General features: G+C 40.7%; 1 protein-coding gene across 2 annotated transcripts; it reads left to right on the top strand.

Annotated features, from left to right (window-relative positions):
- The first annotated feature begins 266 nt into the window (after positions 1-266).
- On the top strand, positions 267-19,126 carry LOC140466730 (L-lactate dehydrogenase B chain). 2 transcript variants are annotated; one of them, XM_072562262.1, is made up of 8 exons: positions 267-438; positions 5,649-5,786; positions 6,982-7,099; positions 8,100-8,273; positions 11,154-11,327; positions 12,839-12,956; positions 14,949-15,072; positions 18,782-19,126. In XM_072562262.1, exons 2-8 carry the CDS (start codon positions 5,658-5,660, stop codon positions 18,947-18,949), a joined length of 1,005 nt encoding a protein of 334 aa, XP_072418363.1. In that variant the 5' UTR covers positions 267-438; positions 5,649-5,657; the 3' UTR covers positions 18,950-19,126. The 2 variants fall into 2 exon arrangements, with proteins under 2 accessions (XP_072418363.1, XP_072418364.1); XM_072562263.1 differs by lacking the exon at positions 267-438 and adding an exon at positions 3,999-4,018.
- The last annotated feature ends 1,160 nt before the right edge of the window (positions 19,127-20,286 follow it).

The raw sequence follows: 20,286 nt of genomic DNA, 5'->3' as shown, positions 1-20,286 counted from the left end.
CGCGCTAAAGTTATACATGTAAGCACATTGCAGTGAAGAGGCGCCTGGTTTGTGTGAGTGAACAGCACAGAAATAATCTTATCACGTCTGGTAGGATGTGGTCACAAAATTCAAGTACATGTATTCAGCAAATTAAAATAAAAATCTCTGGGCCGACATAATGATAAAAGTTTACTTCAGGTTAAAAGAAAAGAATTAAGGCTGAGGCGATTGATGCTAAAAGGAGTATTCTTCGAGAACCAGTCCCAGTTGAGTCGGATGAAGACGTTGACAAATTTCTGCAGAAGGTTTTAGTCTTACTGCCTTTCCAGTGTGTGACGTGCTCGGCCAGTCACATGTAACTCAGAGCTGCCAAAAGTTGCTGCTGTGCAACAAGTAACAATAGACAGAGAGGGAGCGAGCAGTGGAAAGGAGGAGGTGAAACGTTGCAAACTTCTGGTATGTGTTTCTCCTCAAATATTGTAACTATTTTGCCATTTTAACTCGTTAGAAACATAGTTTTGATTTTAGAATGTGTTAACTTTGATCCTGTCGATTTAGATATAATAAAGTTAGTTCCTCCACTCTGGTAACGTGGCAACATTTGTATTCCATTATTCGGGGGAGAAAACAGCACGGTTTCAATTGCAAGTCTTTGCATGCAGGAGATACTTCCGAGTCAGACGCCTGCTTTTAGGAGATTGGGGAATCTGAAACTCCAGCCGGGGAAGAATAACCAGAAATTCAGGCATGTACTCAGTGGTGCAATAAGTTGAGTTGGCGAGATGGATGGCTCCTGTGGCTGTGTTTATCACCTACTTTTAAACTACTGCGAGCGATTAATCTCGACCTTGGAGTAAGCGACAAGGAAAGACTCAGTTATAGGCGGATTGTCACTTGGAAATAAATCAAGAGAGGGGGGAAAATGCAGAGGCAGTATGAGTTAGAAATAATTGTTAAGGTAGTCTTTAAAAACGAGTTTAATAGTAATGAACTCAGCATTAGCTTTTCACTTGAATCACTTTTTTAAAAAAAACCGTTGATTCCTGCTCATCAGTGAGTTTCATTGACCGGAATCATGCATTCTTTTCGTCTTGCACTGCAGGCCATTTTGTGTTTTCTTTGTGTGAGGAATGTGGAATGCGCTGCGTTTATTTCTCAATGCGTTTCCAACAGCAAGGGTGCTTTAGTTTGGCCATTAAAAGTTAATAGGGGAATGTAGCGGTGCAAATGCTGGCTGACCGCCAGTTCACTAATAACAAGTCACACATTAAACAGCGCTGAATGTCACCCTGTCATGGACACATGGGCGGTTTGCTCTTTCATTGAGCCTCATTACCATTTTATGAAGGCGACACCATACCCAGCAAATTGCTGATGACCCGTCAGTTTTCACCAAATTGTCCAAAGATTCTGACCTAAGTTTTGTAAAGTGCAAAGACCAACTCTCAACTGCATTTAGGCACCGAAGTCTGTTTTATTCAGGCATTTGATAGAGACCTGGTTTTCAAAATGTTTATACTCTCCCAACTTTCACTGGGATAGCGCTTAGTTTTTAGGGCAGTAAAAGTCCCAAGACACTATTGGCATAATCAGATAAATAAAAACAAATAGCATTGACCCACCTTAATAAATATAAGAAATTGAAGGGTAAGATTTTAAACTAGCATCTTTAAAAGGGAAGGGAGAGGCAGTGAGGTTTACCTTGAAGAGGGATTCCAGAGTTTGTGACCTAGGGCCCTGAAGACCTAGCTAGCTGAAGGAGCAAAGAATGGTGGAATTGTACAAGAGGCCACATTTAGAATGTGGAATTATCAACGGGTTGTTGGACCATAGAGCACAGTTCGGGAAAGGTGAATATGAGCAAATTTGAGCGCAAGGATGCTACATTTAAAATTGATTCCTAGTGCCACAATAAGAGCACAGAATAGGACTATTTGAGACTTAGGCCTAGATTAGAGTGGTGCTGGAAAAGCACAGCAGGTCAGGCAGCGTCCGAGGAGCAGGAAAATCGGCGTTTCAGGCAAAAGCCCTTCTCTATTCCTGATGAAGGACTTTTGCCCAAAACATCAATTTTCCTGCTCCACGGATGCTGCCTGACCTGTGTTTTTCCAGCATCTGCAGTCCTTGTTTTTACCTATTTGAGAATTAGGGCTAGGCAGCTGTGATTTGGAAGGTGAAGATGATACCCAACATAAACTGCTGTCCAAAAAGCCTTGATTTTAAAAGTCTCATCCCTATATTCAAATCCCTCCAAGATAGAGGTTCAGAACATTGGACTCAACAATCAAGAAGGTAATAAACAGGTATTGGGAGGCAGATTTCACTCCCATGAAGAAAAGCAAAATGCTGTGGCTGCTTGGCGTAGAAGTTCAGTAGTTAGTGCTGCTGCCAGGGACCCCGGTGCAATTCCAGCCTTGGATAACTGTCTTTGTGGAGTTTGCACATGCTTCCTGTGTTTGTGTGGGTTTCTTCCCATAGTCCAGAGATGGGCAGGTTAGATGGATTAGCCATGCTAAATCGTCCATAGTGTCTAGTGAAGTGTAGGCTAGGTAGATTAGTCGTGAGAAATGCAGGGTTACAGGGATAGGGGAGGGTCTGTGTAAACTCAAAGGGTCAAATGGCCTGCTTCCACACTGTAGGGATTATACTTTTAAAAAAAATGAAATGAAAATAGAAAGTGCCAATGAAAGTGTCTGGCAAGTTAATATTTTGAATCCTATATAATTCTTCAGATTCATGTGAATCAACAGCTCAGTACCTCATCTGCCTTTGAGAAGTTGTCATTGTCTTTAACCCGTTTGCAGTTTTTTGTTGTGGGTTTGTACTGAGAGACTGACTTTCCTTCAAGGTCATTTGAATGGAGCTAAGTTTCCATTCCAAAAATGAACAAGTACCCAGTGTTTCTGTCAAAATGAGTGTGCGGGCACAATGAAAACGAGTCCACACTTGTGAAAAGGTTCTTTTGATAAACAAATTTGTAGGGAAAATGAAGCAGTTCACCGCGTGGACTTGGGTGTTCACTTCCAGGGTCAAACCAATAGGATATGAATCACACCTCTGCAGACTGTTAAGGAGGATCCTGTGTTTAAACAGTTGGGACATTGTGTATTGGTTTAGTAACAGAATTGACACACACCTATCTCACGGATGGTTTGGTAAACAAGACATACTATTCTAGTGAGTATTTTATAGGCCGGGGGTGGGGTAGATGTACTCTTAAAGGTTGCTTCTGCATTAACAGGCAACCTTTTCCAACATCAGCCCAGCCCAGTGATTCTTAAACACTTTACCTCCGTGTGGCTCCATTTTAAAGCCACAGGCTTCACATAACCAGAGGTAAAACTCGTTAGGATGTGAGCATTGTTCATCAGGGTTTGGGGGTGGTATTTGAATTTGATGGGAAGTATTTAAACAACAGGATTTCAAAAACACAGACCAATCTTTTCACAGCCTTTAGGCAGCAGTAACCAGGCCTGTGAGGCCACACCCCTCTATTAGAAGGAAAAGGAACTCAGGAGCTTCTCAGTTGTCTGTGCTCGGTCCAAGCTCCACCCACAGTCATTGACTGTAATGGAGATTGCCGCCCCAAAATTCTACCTAGTTATCCCATAGGGGAGCTGGGGTGGGGGTCACATTACTTGCTGCTTCAGAAGCCCTGGTGTAGCCTAGTCACAGCAATATTTGGCAAATGGCATAAACCCACGTTGTTCACACAAACACGTGCAAAAGCATGTCTTAGTACAGTTTTCAGTGCTCCCTGTCCTGAGGAGAAAGTAAAACATTAAAAGATTTTGTTACTTTTCCCCAGTCCTCAATATTACATTGATGCAATTTTCTGTTAAACAGATAAAGACTTGCACTTTTCCTAACACTTTTCATGAGCTCATTTGTGCCCCAAAATGCTGTACAGCTACTTTCAAAACGTAGCCACTGTAGTAGAGGCCTAACTGTGTTGCATCTTTCCTTTTATGAGGGAATGTTTGGTGACACTGCTTGATATGGAAGGAATCACCACACACCGTCATATACCCCTTTGGTGAGCAAAATTGGTTTTAAAGAAAAACAAACTTCATTATTTTATAATGATGTAGAAATGGCCTGTTAATTCGTGGTTTAGGCTCTGTTTCAAACATCCTTCAGTACAGTAATGATTTATTGTGCTCCAGGCAATTTTCCTGCAGAGGTATTCATGTGGTTTATTCTGGTCTCAGTAAAAGTGTTTTCTTCTAAAGCTGAGGGAGATTATTAGCACAGCTAACAAACGCAGCGCGAAGGTAATATCCCTGCCCTTAGACCAGGAGATCTGGGTTCCAGTCCTGTGTACTCCAGAGGTGTGTCATAACAGCTTGATTTGGAAACTAAAAGCAAGGGCATTTTAGTCAACCCTTTTAAAGGACTTAATCGTGTCGTCATAGTCATGCAGCATGGAGACAGACCTTCACTCCAACCAGTCCATGCTGAACATAATCCCAAACTAAACTAGTCCCACCTGCTTGCTCCTGGCCTATTTCCCTCCAAATTTTTCCTTGCTATTGGATGTGATCTTGTTAGAGTCATAGAGTACAGCACAGAAACAGACCCTTTGGTCCAATAGTCCCATTTGCCAGCATTTAGCCCATATCCTTCCAAACTCTTCCTATTCATATACCCATCCAGATGTGTTTTAAATATTGCAATTGCACCAGCCTCCACCACTTCCTCTGGCAGCTCAGTCCATACAAGCACCACCTTTTGTGTGGAAAAAGTTCCCCCTTAGGTCCCTTTTTATATCTTTCCCCCCCTCACCCGAAACCTATCCCCTCTAGATCTGGACTTGCCCACCCCAGGGAAAAGACCTTGTCTATTTATCCTATCCATGCCCCCCTCATGATTTTATAAACCTCTATAAGGTCACCCCTCAGCCTCCAACACTACAGGGAAAAGAGCCTCTCCCTATAGCTCAAACCCTCCAACCCTGGCAACATCCTTGTAAACGTTTTCTGAACTTTTCCAAGTTTCACAACATCCTTCCTTTAGCAGGCAGACCAGAATTGATTGCAATATTCCAAAAGTGGCCTAACCAACATTTTATACAGCCTGAACATGACCTCCCAACTCTTATACTCAATGCACTGACCAATTAAGGCAAGTGTTCCCTCATAACTGAAACTCCTCATTGTTGTAACATTGCATTAAACCTCTTTTCTACCTTCTCTCATGCCTTCTCATATCCCTGGTGATGTAATGCTCAGAAATCCTTCATGGTACTCCATTGGAGAACTAGCGAGTGATTTATAAACTGCAAAGGAGATATTGAAACCAAAAGAGAAAATGCTGGAAAATCTCAGCAGGTCTGGCAGCATCTGTAAGGAGAGAAAAGAGCTGACGTTTCGAGTCTAACTGCCCCTTTGTAAGTTAGATTCGAAACGTCAGCTCTTTTCTCTCCTTACAGATGCTGCCAGACTACTGAGATTTTCCAGCATTTTCTCTTTTGGTTTCAGATTCCAGCATCTGCAGTAATTTGCTTTTTATTAAAGGAGATATTGAGTTTCTTGTTCTTCCAGGTTACCATCTACTGCTTATGATTTTGTAAACTCTCCTTTTGGCTCAAATTCTCCATCCCAGTTCTTTCTGTAAGTGTTATATTTTCATAGTTTCAAGAAAAACAACTCTTGTTTTTAACTCAGGAAGACAACATGGCGACAGTGCTGGAGAAACTTATCACGCCTATTTCTCGAGATGGATCTGAAGCCTCAAGAAATAAGGTCACCGTTGTAGGTGTGGGTCAGGTTGGGATGGCGTGTGCTGTTAGCATTCTTTTAAGGGTAAGTTTGATCCCTCATGCCTCTTTGACTTGTACAATTTCTTTTATAGAGTCAACGATTTTCACAGCAATGATCAAAGGCAGACATCTGCATTTGATCCGAGAACATCTAGTTTGGAATGCAAACTAATGCCTATAAATGTATAATAATCAGACTGAGTAGACTTTCCAGGTATAAAACTTCAGGTCTCAGTATACCAAGTTGTAAGGTCATACAAAACAGGATGAGGCCACTTAATTCATCTTGCGTGTACCAGCTCATTAACATACCTCTCTATTTAGTGCCACAACCCTGTTCTTTCCTCGTGACCTTGCATTTCTCTTAAGAATCTCTGCAGTGTAGAAACAGGCCCTTCAGCCCAACAAACCGACCCACTGAAGACTAACCCACCCAGACCCTTTACCCGAACCTATTACTCTGTATTTGCCCCTAAGTAATGCACTTAACCTACACATCCCTGAACACGTTTTATCAATTTAGCATGGTCAATTCATCTAACCTGCGCATCTTTCGATTGTGGGAGGAAATCGGTGCACTCGGAGGAAACCCATGCAGGCACGGAGAATCTCTGTGTGGAGTCACCCAAGGCTGGAATCTTGCAAATTGACAACAGAGCTTGCCAGAACGTAAGAGCACATTGAACTGAGTAAAAAAATCTCATCTTCACTCTGGTTCTTTAGCATGTTATCTTAAATTTAATTCTCTGGATGCTATTCAAACAGCTTCTTGTGAACCTTGCAAATCATTAATAATTAAAACCAGCTTCAGGATTCAGTTGAGGCATTCAGGAAGGGAATTGGATGTTCCTTCTCAAATAACCAGTGTGCAGGATTATAGCAGGAGAACTGCACAAAGTTAGGTGCTACGTTAGAGATCTGAGGTTGATACAATGGAATGACCTATTTAGTGCTGCAGCAATTCTTCAATTTATTCCCTTCTCTGCTGTAAGGAGAACAAGCCCAGCTCCTCTAGTCTCTCCAGGGAACATAGGTCCTTCAGTAATTTCACTTGCACTTACTTTGCTGTAACATCGGTGATCCTTTTAAGTAAAAGCTTCCTGGAAAACCTCACTTTCTCGGAAGCTGGCAGTATCTCAGACTGCGTTTGTTTCTCATTGCACAACTTAGAAGTTTATTTTGAATGCAGTTGGGATGTAAAATCATCCATTTTAACAAGACGTCACTTCCTTTCTCAGGAACTAACCGATGAGATGGCCTTGGTTGATGTTCTGGAAGACAAACTGAAGGGAGAAATGATGGATCTTCTTCATGGCAGCCTGTTTCTCAAAACTCCAAAGATTTTGGCTGATAAAGGTAACTTGGATTTTCAACATAGGGCACGAAAACAGACCCTTTGGTCTAACTCGTCCATGCCAACCAGATGTTCTCAATTAATCTAGTCTCACTTGCCAGCATTTGGCCCATATTCCTGTAAGCACTTGCTATTCATATAGTCATCCGAAAGCCTTTTAAATGTTGTAATTGTACCAGCCTCCACCATTTCCTCTGACAGCTCATTCCATACGCGCACCATCCTCTGCATGAAAAGGTTGCCCTATAGGTCCCATTTAAGTCTTTTCCCTCTCACCTTAAACCTATAGCATCTCGCTTTGGACTCCCCTAACCTGGGAAAAAGATGTTGGCTGTTCACCCCACCATGCCCCTCATGATCTTATAAGTCTCTATAAGGTCATCCCCTCAGTTTCCAGTACTCCGGAGGAAAAAAAGCCCCAGCCTATTCAACGTCTCCCTATAGCTCAAACCCTCCCATTCTGGCAACGTCCATGTAAATCTTTTCTTTACCCTTTCAAATTTCACAACATCTTTCCTATAGCAGGGAGACCAGACTTGAATGCAAAAGTGGCCTAACCAATGTCTTGTACAGCTGCAATATGACATCCCAACTCCTATATTCAATGTACTGACCAATGAAGACAGGTGTACCAAATGCTGCCTTCACTATCCTGTTAACCTGCAATTCCGTCCTCAAGGAACCTGCACCCCAAGTACTCTTTGTTTGGCAACACACCCCCAGCAACATCCTGCTGTTAAGTGCATATCAGTCCTGTCCTGATTTGACTTTCAAAAATCCAATACCACACATTTATCTAAATTAAACTCCATCTGGCACTTCTCGGCCAATCTGATCAAGGTCCCACTTAACACTTGCAAAATTTGGTTTCGTTTGCTTAAGTTCCAACGTAGCAAACAAAAGTTTTGAAAGTCAAGTGTATAGAGTGAGAGACTTATAACCTTGTTTTATTTTCTACCTGCTGGTTTTATAATTGACCTGTCTTATTTTCCACTCGTTTAGATTATGCAATAACTGCTAATTCTCGAGTCGTGGTTGTTACTGCTGGAGCCCGTCAACAAGAGGGTGAAAGCCGACTGAATCTGGTCCAGAGAAATGTCAACATCTTTAAATTCATCATACCTCAGATTGTAAAATACAGCCCCAACTGCACACTCATTGTGGTATCCAATCCAGGTAAATATTGAATTTTTAAGGATAAATCCCAAGTCTGGGAACTACAATATCTTTCATGTGAAGAGCTGCCTAGCCAATAAAATATACGGTCATGATTGCAGTGCAGAGAAAAATGCAGCAGTCAATTTGTATGCCACTAGATTCCATAAACAGCAATGCAATGAGTAGCCAGCTAATCTAATCATTGAGGGCACTGGGAGCAGCTCCACAGTTCTTCAGAATTGTGCTGTGGGAACTATGACATTCACTTGAGGAAGGGTGGGGGGAGGTACACGGCATTGCTGTAGATGCTCACCTGAAGGAGGCATCCCAAGATATTGCATCATTTCCTCTGTGTCCTGAAATGTAAGCATTCTATGATATCCGATGTGCAGTTGGATTTGAACTTACACTTAAAAGGGCAATTGTATTCCTGAGCCAAGGCTGGCATTGGCAAATTAAAACCGGGAGAAATAGGATCAGGAATCATTCATTTGATTTGGTTTTTAATATTTAATAAAATTAATTTTAATAATTAATATGCCACTTTATTAGATCATGACTAATCTGATTGTGTATTTAATTCACATTCCTTCCCCCCCTTCCCACTACAATAACCGTGTGAATTCCTTGTTAATGAATGATCTGTCTCATTTAGCCTTAAATGTGGAAAAAGCACAGCCGATCAGGCAGCATCTGAGGAGCAGGAGAGTCAAGTGTTTTGGGCAGGGCCCTCCAGTCCCTCCAAAAATCCCCCGTGAATGGACATCCAGTCCCTCTAAACCTGTATCCCCCACGAACTCAGGGGATCTCCCATCGACAGCCTCCAACCTCATAGTTTCCCAACCCCGCACTACCCGGATCTATCTATCTACCCAAGATCCACAAACCTTACTGCCCCATCGACCAATTCTCTCCACTTGTTCCTGCTCCATTGAACTCATCTCTGCTTATCTTAACTCCGTCCTATTCCCTCTTGTTCCAGAACTATCCACATATGTTCAAGAGACCATCCATGCCTTCCACTTCCTCCATGTCTTTTGATTCCCCAGCCCCCAATACCTCATCTTCCCCGTGGACATCCAGTCCCTCTACACTTATATTTCCCATGAGCCTAGCCCTGATGAAAGATCCTGCCTGAAACAACAATCTCCTGCTCCTCAGATGCTGCCTGATCTTCTGTGCCATTTCCAGTGCCACACTCTATCTACTCTGACTCTCCAGCATCTGCAGTCCTCACTGTCTCCTTGTTTAGCCTTCAGCTTATTCCATGATCCAGCTTCCACTGCTCTCTGTGGAAGAGAATTCCAAAGATCTAACCATTCTGAGGAATCCTCCTTATTGTAAGTGGGGGATTCCTTTATTTTTCAACTCTGCTCCTTAATTCTATATTTCTCCGCCAAGCGAAATATGCTCTTGTGAAATACCCTGTCACGTTCCTCAGAATCTTGTATGTTTCAATAAGATCAATCTTCTAAGCTTCAGTGAGTGAGAGTTCACCTTGTTCAAGTTTTCCTCTTAAGCCAAGCTTGTCATCCTAGTGAACATTCTCTGAGCTGCTTCCATTCCAAGTATAGCCTTCCTTAAGAAACATGACCAAAATTATACTCTAGTAAGAGCACAATTAGAGTGCAATGTCCTGTACAGTTGTAGCAAGATTTTTCTACTTTTATGCCCAGTCTCTTTGCAATAAAGTTCAATATTCCATTTCCCTTACAAAATACTTGCTGTATCTGAATGCTGACTGCTTATACGAGACACCCATATTCCTTTATTTGCAGTATTCTGAACTCTTTCCATTTAAATAATAATCTGCTTTTCTGCACATTCTGCTAAGTGGATAAACTTTCTCTTTCCTGCATTATACTCCTTCTGTTTTATATCCCGCTACAGACTCCGTTTACTCCTCACAAGCCTCTGCTTCCTATTTTTGTAATGTCAACGAATTCAGTTACATTATGCTCAGTCCCTTCATTCAGGTCATGAATACAAACCTTAAATAGTTGAGCTGCCAGAATGGAACCTGTGATACTCCATTAGTTTGCCAAGTTGAAGATGACCCATTTGTCTTGAATCTCTTTCCTGCTAGTTGAGTGATACACTATCCATGCTAATGTACTACCCCAATACCATCAGCTTACCTTGTGCAATAAACTTTTTATGAGGCACCTTATCGAATGCCTTTGGAAATCTAAATATATGACATTGATTTTTGCCTTTATCAACCCTGTTTGTTCAACCCTCCAAAAACTCCAGTGCACATGGTTTCACAAAACCATGTTGCCTCTGTCAGTTTTCTAAATATACTGCTACTAGCCTTTGTTAGTAATGGATACCAACATTTTCCCAATGACTGACGTTGGACTAACTGGACTATAGTTTTTAGCTTTCTACCTCCTTCATTCCTTGAATACTGCTGTACATTTGTGTTTTCCAAATGTCTGGCACCTTTCCAAACTGAGAAATTCTAAAAAACTACAACCCACACATTCACAACCACAGCAGCCACAATATTAAACTTTGTTAACCGTAGGGTTTAAGACTGAATGGGTCCTGGATCTTCCCCAGGGGGAGAACATCAGAAGAAATATTTGGAAATTCTGCCTCCTACCACTATCCCCAATTGTGTTTCTACTCCATAAATATTACAGCAGCAACCTGACTTCAAAAGCATTTCTTTGGCTATGCAGCACCACCGCATCTGGTGCTGATGAGAAGTTATATAAGTGCCTATCTTTCTTTTTAGCAAAAGGGAATAGCCTGTTAGAACAGCCAGCATATATAATCATATCCACTTGTGATGAAATTCCTTTGGAGCATCAAGCCATAATGCTGTGTTTGCTCTAATTAGAATCAGTTTGAATTTTGAAGTGCTCATGTGTTATTTTTCCTGGGTTCTAGTTGATATTCTAACGTACGTAACGTGGAAGATGAGTGGATTTCCAAAGAATCGTGTGATTGGCAGCGGCTGTAATTTGGATTCTGCTCGATTCCGTTACCTGATGGCTGAGAAACTTGGACTCCATCCATCCAGTTGCCATGGTTGGGTGCTTGGTGAACACGGAGATTCTAGTGGTAAGGCTACATGGTTGTGTTTTGTGATACATCATAGAAACTAAAAAGTATGAGATTTCTATCAAATAAGGTCTTTTATTTTTCATCTTGTTGGAAGGGCAATGAAGACCAAGCAGGTTAACCCCTTTCCAGTTGGGTTTGCCCAACTCTTGACTTCCCCAAGTCTTTCTCTTGTGAAAACTTCCATACTACAACAAACAAGGGCCAAAGGTGGACCACTCTGCCTTTTGAGTCCACTCTGCCATTCAACTCAGATCATGGATGATCTGCTTTTAACCTCCCCCCTGCCTCCATTGTTATCCCATTATTAGTTTGCTAGTAAGCCATCCTTTCAGTACCAATTGTAGACCCCAGCTGCCAATACTTGATGTTGGTGAGACCACTTCTGGAATGGGGTGTACAATTTTGGACTCGTTATTTGGAAAAAGAGATATAATTGCTTTGGTAGACTTCAGTCAGGGTTCACTTTGACTCATTCCTGAGATGAAGGGTTTATCTGATGAAGGTAGGTTGGACAGGATATCCTTATACCTATTGGAGTTTAGAAGCATGAGAGGTGACTTTGAGGGGTCTGGATAGAGTGGGTACCGGAAGGACATTTCTTCTTATTGGGAGACAAAAGCTTGGGGACGTTCTTTAAGGATAAGAGATGAGGAGAGTATTTTTTCTTTAAGGGTCATTTAGTATAGAATTCTTTCCCTGAAGAGTTAGTGGAGACATTTAAATATTTTCAAGGCTGAATTAGTTAGATATTTTTGGACGTGGGAATTACGGGAAGCAAACAGGAAATTGAATCTGAGACCCAAGCCCAGATCACCTCTGATCTTATGTGGTAGCAGGCTGAATAGCCTATTCCTGCTCCTTACTCCTCTGTTTCTCTGCTTGCATTTTAGCCCCTTTTGACTGGGGAATTGACCAGAAGCATGTGAGTGAAAGCTGAGAGTTTTTTAAACACTCGGACCAGTTGAAGTCAATGAAATGCACTTTTCCCCTGCTCTGCCCGCCCAAAACACAAGCGGTCAAATTATATGTGGCTTTAAAGTATTTTAACATAATTTTTAAGGACTTTATAAGTGCATTTGGTATTGTTGTTAGCAGTTAATTTCTTCAAAAGCAGAAGACTATAGATGCTGGAAATTTTAAATAAAATCATAATGGTAGAAGTACTCTGGTCTGGAGAGCATCTGTGGAGCTAGACTCAATTAACCCGTTAGATTGAAAACTTTTTTCATTTGAATATTTTGTTTTGCAGAAGGCTTGGTGCTTAGGGATTATTTCTTCATTGTTAATAACCTATCTTCATCTTGATTATCAGAAATATTTGGAGAGTGAGTTAGAGGCAACGTGATAGTGTTAAAATCAAATGAAGTTGTGCTGTTGAATGTGACGTGAATATTATATCATTACACTTTTAATATATGCCAGATGCTATAGTTAAGTCGCAGTTTGCCAATAGATCTTTATAGCAATATTATAAGAACTGTCCGCATTCTGCTCCTTTGTGTTTGCAGTTCCCGTTTGGAGTGGTGTCAATGTGGCAGGAGTTGGACTGCAGAAGCTGAGCCCTGATATTGGAACTGCTCAGGACAAGGAGAACTGGAAAGACGTCCACAAAACGGTGGTGGATAGGTATACAACAAAGTCTTTATGCAATGATCAACATTAGACAAAGTTTAAAATGTAGAGGTCAGTGCCTGAGTTCCGATTCTCGTCAAAGCCATTTTGAGGCTTTTCCAGAAATGAGTCAGGAAACAATAGAGATGGAGAAGGTAAAAGTGTTTAAAGTGCCAAGTTTTAACTAGTAGTCTGTTCTCTTAAGCAGTAAGAGTAGGCTATAATAGTTCAGTTAAAAGTTGATGAGGTGCTTTATAACATTAACAGATTTATAACTGTTGCAGATGAAGTGGGCAAGTTCCGTATTTATAAAACAACTATTTTATGACCTTCAGGTGCTCCCAAGCTCATCACATCTCATTAAAGTACTTTTGAAATATAGTTTATATTGTATTATGGAAAACGAAAGAACAGGAGTAGGCCATTCAGGCCCTCAATTCAGTTCCAACAGTTGGGCTGGTCTAGACATTGAACATTTCTTGATATCCATGCTGAACAAAAATCAATAGTTCTTGAGGGAGAAGGTTTCAGGTTTCAGCTAACTTAAGTGAAGACGTGTTTCCTCAGTTTCCCTAGCACTAATTTTAAGCCTTGATTCATGCTTGTTTTAATTCAGCAATGAAATTTTCATGTTGCTGGCAAGGTAGTATTTATTGACAGTCTCTTGAACAGAGGATAGTTGAGAATCAACCATATTGCTGAGAATCTGGAGTGACATGCCATAGAATCAAACAACATGGAAACAGACTCTGCAGTCTAACTAGACAATGCTGACTATGTTCCCAAACTAATAATCCCACCTGCCTGCGCTTGGCCCATATCCTTTCAAATCTTTCCTATTAATGAACTTATTCAATGTCTTTTAAATGTTATAACTGAATCTGCATCCACCACTTCTTCCTCTGGCAGTTCATTCCACACACAAACCACCTCTGTGTGAATCTTTTCCTGTCACCTTAACAATATGCCCCCTAGTTTTAAACTCCACCACCCTGGGGAAAAGACTCTTGTCATTCACCTTATCTATATAAACCTCATAAGGTCACTGCTCAACCTCCAATGAAAAAGGTCTGTCTTTCCAGTCTACTTTTGTAACTCAAACCCTTCATTCCCAGCAGCATCTTGGTAAATCTTTTCTGAACCCTCTCCAGTTTAACAATATTCTTCCTGTAACAGCACAGCTAGAACTGAACACAGTACTCCACTGTGCTGCCTGGTAAGAGGAGCAGATTTCCTTCTCTAAAGGTGAACTAGATGGACATTTATGACATTCATTACATTGTCAACATTAGCTTTTCCATTTCATTGAATTCATCATGATGGGATTTGAATCCATGTCCCCACAGCAATTGCCTCGACCTTTGAATTCCTAGTTCACTGATATTACTATTATACCATCACATCTCCTGATTTTCCCACAATATAGCAGACGAGGTAGGAACATAACAATCCCAGAGAAAAATTAGGCTTTTGATTAACGATCTGCTTACAAAAATCTACTGTCAAGTTTGTAAAATTGGTAAAGCTGTTGCTGGGGGCTGGGTGAGGGCCCTAAGTTAACAGGAATAACACATTTTAAGCTTGTTACTACTCACATAGAAATAAAATGATACTTAAGCTTGATTTTAAACTTGGTATGATCACTTCATTAGATGCTGACAGTGCAGCAAACTGCCAATTGGAGCATCATGTTACAAATATAGTCTAACAAGACCCTGGTAACAACAGAGTTGGTGTGAATGCTGTGACAATTAAAATTGGCAAATTTAAGAAATTGTGTCCTCTAAGTTTAGCTTCAATAGAAAAATACTCAATGGGAAGTATCTTTCGTGACAAGCGAAACAGACAGTCTGTGCAACGTTTTATATAGAATGGTGCTGTAAAACATCAATTTTTCTTGTTTCTTTTGTTAAGAGCACTTTGTGCTAAACATTTTTCACACTTAAAGTTGTGGCGCTAACCTGATGTATAAGTGCCTGAATTAATACTGTGTTTTTATTTTGCTAGTGCTTATGAAGTGATTAGACTGAAAGGATATACTAACTGGGCCATTGGCCTCAGTGTTGCTGAACTGACTGAATCCATTGTGAAGAATCTGAAGCGGATTCACCCAGTATCCACCATGGTAAAGGTATGAGATGTTACCGTATTAAAGATATATTCTGGTTTGTTGCAAATTAGGGATTCTTACAAATATGTAATAGTTAATGTTGGGATTTCAGCACTAAAATCTGCACCTAATAGCTGCTGGACTACTGAAATAAAAATAAAATACTGAAGATGCTAGATGTTTAAAAAACATTAAAGTGATTAGATTACTTACAGTGTGGAAACAGGCCCTTCGGCCCAACAAGTCCACACCGCCCTGCCGAAGCGCAACCCACCCATACCCCTACATCTACCCCTGACCTAACACTACGGGCAATTTAGCATGGCCAATTCACCTGACCTGCACATCAATTCATCAGATTTTGGCGACATCTGTGGGGAGAGAGAAACCAAGTTCATGATTTGAGTCCCATGATTTCTCTTCAGAATGGGAAGAAGAGGTCATGGGGCTCGGTGTTACTTTCTCTCTCCAAATATATTTTCTCCCAACACTTCCTGTTTGCATTTCAGCAACTAGAACATGTTCTGTTCCTTAGCCACTATAGCCTGTAACAATTGCAGCTTTCAGTGAATGTTTTCTTCCTAATCATAAATGATTCCCTGATCCACGCCTCCTTTCCCACAATAGGAGTTCTGTGATTGTTTTGTTTCCATCCTGTGGTTAGCTGCTAAACTCAATAAATTGTGTTGCATTTAACCAATTTTAACTTGGTGAACATGAACTTTTCAATGTTGGTAAACTGATAGCGAGAGTAAATTTAAAGGGCTAGATGTCAGAATTGTCCTGGGTTAGTTACAAATCAAATGAATGCAGAAAAGGAGGATTATTAGTATCAACCTATCTCTCTCTCTCTATCTGTCTGTCTGTCTCTCCCTTCCCCCTCTCCTCCCTCCATCAGAGACCGGTCATACAAATGCCACATTTGTTTTCAGTCTTGCCATGTGGGCTTTACTGGAAATATGAGATATTGTGCATGTACAGTTGCATGCCTTCCTTTGAAGCACAAATTTTCACTTACAGGAGAACTATCTCAACGAAACCTGAAACCATAATGGGTAATTTAAATCAGCAACTGCTGTTTCTTTATACACATTTCATTGGGTGGTATTATGGTTATTATTGAATTATTATAATTGGCTTAGCTGGATTGCCAGCAGCAGAGAACTAAACACATGGACAGTGTCACTTGAGATGTTAATGATAAATATGATTTTTAAAAAATGATTAGATAGCAGAGAGTTAATCTAGGTTTAATTTAATTGTAGAACTTTTAACTTGAGGATGCAGTTCTTTGATAATTAGTTACATCTGAACCTTCTATACTTAAATGAAAGTAAGTCCAGTCTATGTATCCTGTCCTCATGATTTACGTTGTTTAGCCCCAATTTTGTTGAACCCATGCAGCCCCTGTTCCAGCACTTATGCATTCTTCCTCAGCTGTGACTCAGGGAATCGAATGCAGTACTCTAAATAAGGTCTAACCACAGTTTTAGGTACAAGCGTCCCCCACTTTTCAAAAGTTCACTCTACGCCACTTGGCTTTTACGAAAGACCTACATTAATACCTGTTTTCACAAACTGAAAGAAATCCAAAAAGGATTTTCACTTTTAAGAGAAATGGCGAAACGTGAAAATACCATTCAACTGCTTTCTTTGATTTATGCCATTTTTGGCTTCCAAAAGGTTTCATAGAAGCGCTGTTATTTCAGACAGCAGGGGAAACCATATAGTTGCAATGTAACATCTATACTTTTGTATTCCAACCTCCTTGCATTAACATTTCATTAACCTTGGTAAGAATTTTTCCTCCTGTCCAATAGTTTTATTAAATGTACACATTTTACAGGTTTCCATATCATTTGCTATTAACTGATGTCAGATCAATGTAAATACTTGAGTAATAGTTGAATTATTTTAAAATTACTTTTTAAGGTTAAATTTATAGGGTCGACTATTATAGGGATACTACTTTTTGAGGGATTGAAATTCATGCCCATCAAAATTTATACTGTATCATTTAGCAGAAGCCCAATTGCCTCAGGCAACTGTCTTTGTGGAGTTTGCACATTCTGCCTGTGTCTGCGTGGGTTTCCTCTGGGTGCTCCAGTTTTGTCCCACAATCCAAAGATAGGTCAGGTAAATTGTCCATGCTAAATTGTCCGCAGTGTTGGGTGCATTCGTCAGGGGTAAATATAGGGTAGGAGAATGGATCTGGCTAGGTTACTTTTCAGAGGATCGGTGTGTACTTGTTGGGCTGAAGGACTTGTTTTCATACTGGAGGGAATCTAGTTGATCTCTGAATTAATAAAGGAGAAAAGAAACAAATTATGGTAATTTTGAAAACCCGGAGCCGAGCCGGCAGACTGGAAAGCTGGAGTGGGAGGTGAACGACCAGCTCGCTGACTCATAACCTTTGACCTGTTATCTGTGAAGAACTAGGGGTGACTTTTACATGGGATGGATGGAAAATTCCATGTTATTTGACCATAAATAGAGGGTGGACTTTTACACGAGTATATATTGCAGTAACTAAATAATGTCAATAAATGTGAGCTGCCATGTTCTGTTAAATCAGTAAGGTGAACAATAGGCTTATGTTGTCCAATATTTCAACCTTCAACCAGAAGGTTTTGCAGTTGTTTGGCAATCTTAATTAAAATCAAGAGTGCAGACTTTGAACATGCCTGCAAACAGAGCTCTGTATCATTGTCTGCAGTTTCATTCACCAGGCCCTTCACACATTACATGAGGGCTCTCATTATCTTTTTAAGTATTTGCTGCACAGATACCCATCCCTCTGTGCTGTGTACCTCTGATAGTGACAGCAACTTCAAAGAAATTGCTTTAGAGTTCCTTAATATACTTTGTAGCTTTATTCATGATCTTGCAGAAGTACTTAAAATTATGAGGGATATAGGTAGAGTTAATGGTAGGTGTCTTTTCCCTAGCATGGGGGATTTCAAGGCTAGGGGGCACATTGTTGATGTGAGAGGAGCGAGATTTAAAAAAAGACATGAGGGCCAAATTTACTTCAGAGAATGGTTTGTATGTGGCATGAACTTCTTGAGGAAGTGCTGGATGTGGGTACAGTTAGTGTTTAAAGATACTTGAAAAGGACATTAATAGGAAAGGTTTGGAGGGATATAGGCCAAGAGCAGGTGGCTGGGACTAGTTTAGTTTGGGATTATGCTCAGCATGGACAGGTTGGACCAAAGGGTCTGTTTCTGTACTGTTTGATTCTATGAAGGCTGGGTTAAGTTCCTTTTGAAAGGATTCATGATTTTGTTCATCATTTCAGCTCAGGATTTTTCTCTTTAAAGATATTTTGATTAGATTAGATTAGATTCCCTACAATGCGGAAACAGGCCCTTTGGCTCAACCAGTCCACACCGATCCTCCAAAGAGTAACCTACCCAGACCCTTTTCCCTCTGACTAATGCAACTAACACTATGGGCAATTTAGCATGGCCAATTCACCTGACCTGCACACCTTTGGACTGTGGGAGGAAACTGGAGCACCCAGAGGAAACCCTCGCAGACACGGAGAGATTGTGCAAACTCCACACAGTCAGTCGCCCGAGGATGGAATCGAACCTGGGACCCTGGAGCTGCGACGCAGCAGTGCTACAGTCACAATTGTATCTTTAGTTGGTAAAAATAATACATATTTTAATGGAGTTAGTGCATATGGAAACTGACTTGTGATTGTGCACTGTGTCTTTAACCCCAGGGTATGTATGGCATAGAGGATGAAGTCTTCCTGAGCCTGCCGTGTGTACTGAGTGCAGATGGACTAACTGATGTCATCAATCAAACTCTGAAAGATGATGAGGTGGCCCAGCTGAGAAAGAGTGCTGAGACATTGTGGAAGATTCAGAGGGAACTGAAGGATCTGTAATTTTGAGGCTGACTGCAGTGCTGCTTTCTCCGAAGTTGCAAAGTAACCAATTACAGCAAGATTAGAGTATCTCTGTAAACTCTTATCCATGATTTGTAATGGGTGTATTCTCAAATTTTAACTGACCCAAATTACATGGTTACCGCTTTAAAAAATAAAGTAGAACATGTAAATACACTGATTGTTTTTTGAAGCAGTTGAAAAAACATTGAAGTACTTATACTTGTAACTGGTACACGAGGGTTCCAATTCATCGTGCATGAGTGATCGAATCCTTCATTTCACAAAACTTACCTAGTCACAATGTCTAATCATCTGTGAAAGGACTAGTGAAGATGATGTTTGGTATGCTTTCTTTTACTGGACAGAGCGTTGAGTATAGGAGTTGGGAGGTCATGTTCTGGCTGTTCAGGACGTTGGTTAGGCCACTTATGGAATATTGTACGCAATTCTGGTCTCTCTCCTGGAGGAAGGATGTTGTGAAACTTGAAATAGTTCAGAAAAGATTTACAAGGATGTTGCCGGGGTTGGAGAATTTGAGCTATAGGAAGAAGGCTGAATCAGCTGGGGCTGTTTTCCCTGGAGCATCAGAGGCTGAGGGATGACCTTAGAGGTTTATAAAATCATAAGGAACATTGATAAGGTAAATGGATAAGACAAGGTCTTTTCCCTGGGTTGGGGGATTCCAGAACTAGAAGGCATAGGTTTCGAGTGAGATTGGAAAGATTTAAAAGGGACCAAAGAAGAAATTTTTCACGCAGATCGTGGTGTTTGTGTGGAATAAGCTGCCAGAGGAAGTAGTGGAGACTGGTACAATTACAGCATTTAAAAGGCATCTGAATGGGTATATGAATAAGAAGGGTTTAAAGGGACATGGGCCAAATGCTGGCAAATGAGACTCAATTAATTTAGGATATCTGATCAGCATGGATTAGTTAGACCAAAGGGTCTGTTTTCATGTTGTACGTCTCTAACTCAAACATTGCCACCTCACCCCAGCTAGCAATCAAGTCCAAATCATAGATTTGTCATGAAGAAATGCTTCCTAAAACCAGCTGTCTGTAGCTGTGGTCAAATTAACGTAACTCATTGAATTATACAGAATAGAGGCTGGCTGTTTTACTGATTGTGTCTATGCCCTTTGTAAACAAACCAGTCATATTCCCTTATGTTTTCACATAGCCTGACAAGATTCTTTTCGAGTATCTCCAATTTTGTTCTGGAAAATTAAAGTGAATGCATTTTTTTTTAACCTTTTTAAGCTGAGATCATAACAAATAGGTGTAGTCTGTTTGGCCCCCAAACTATGGCTGATCTGGTAACACTCCTCTTGTCCA

This window comes from Chiloscyllium punctatum, chromosome 44 (genome assembly GCF_047496795.1).
Source record: "Chiloscyllium punctatum isolate Juve2018m chromosome 44, sChiPun1.3, whole genome shotgun sequence".
Classification (NCBI taxonomy): domain Eukaryota; kingdom Metazoa; phylum Chordata; class Chondrichthyes; order Orectolobiformes; family Hemiscylliidae; genus Chiloscyllium; species Chiloscyllium punctatum.
This window is presented reverse-complemented; position numbering and strand designations above follow the sequence as displayed.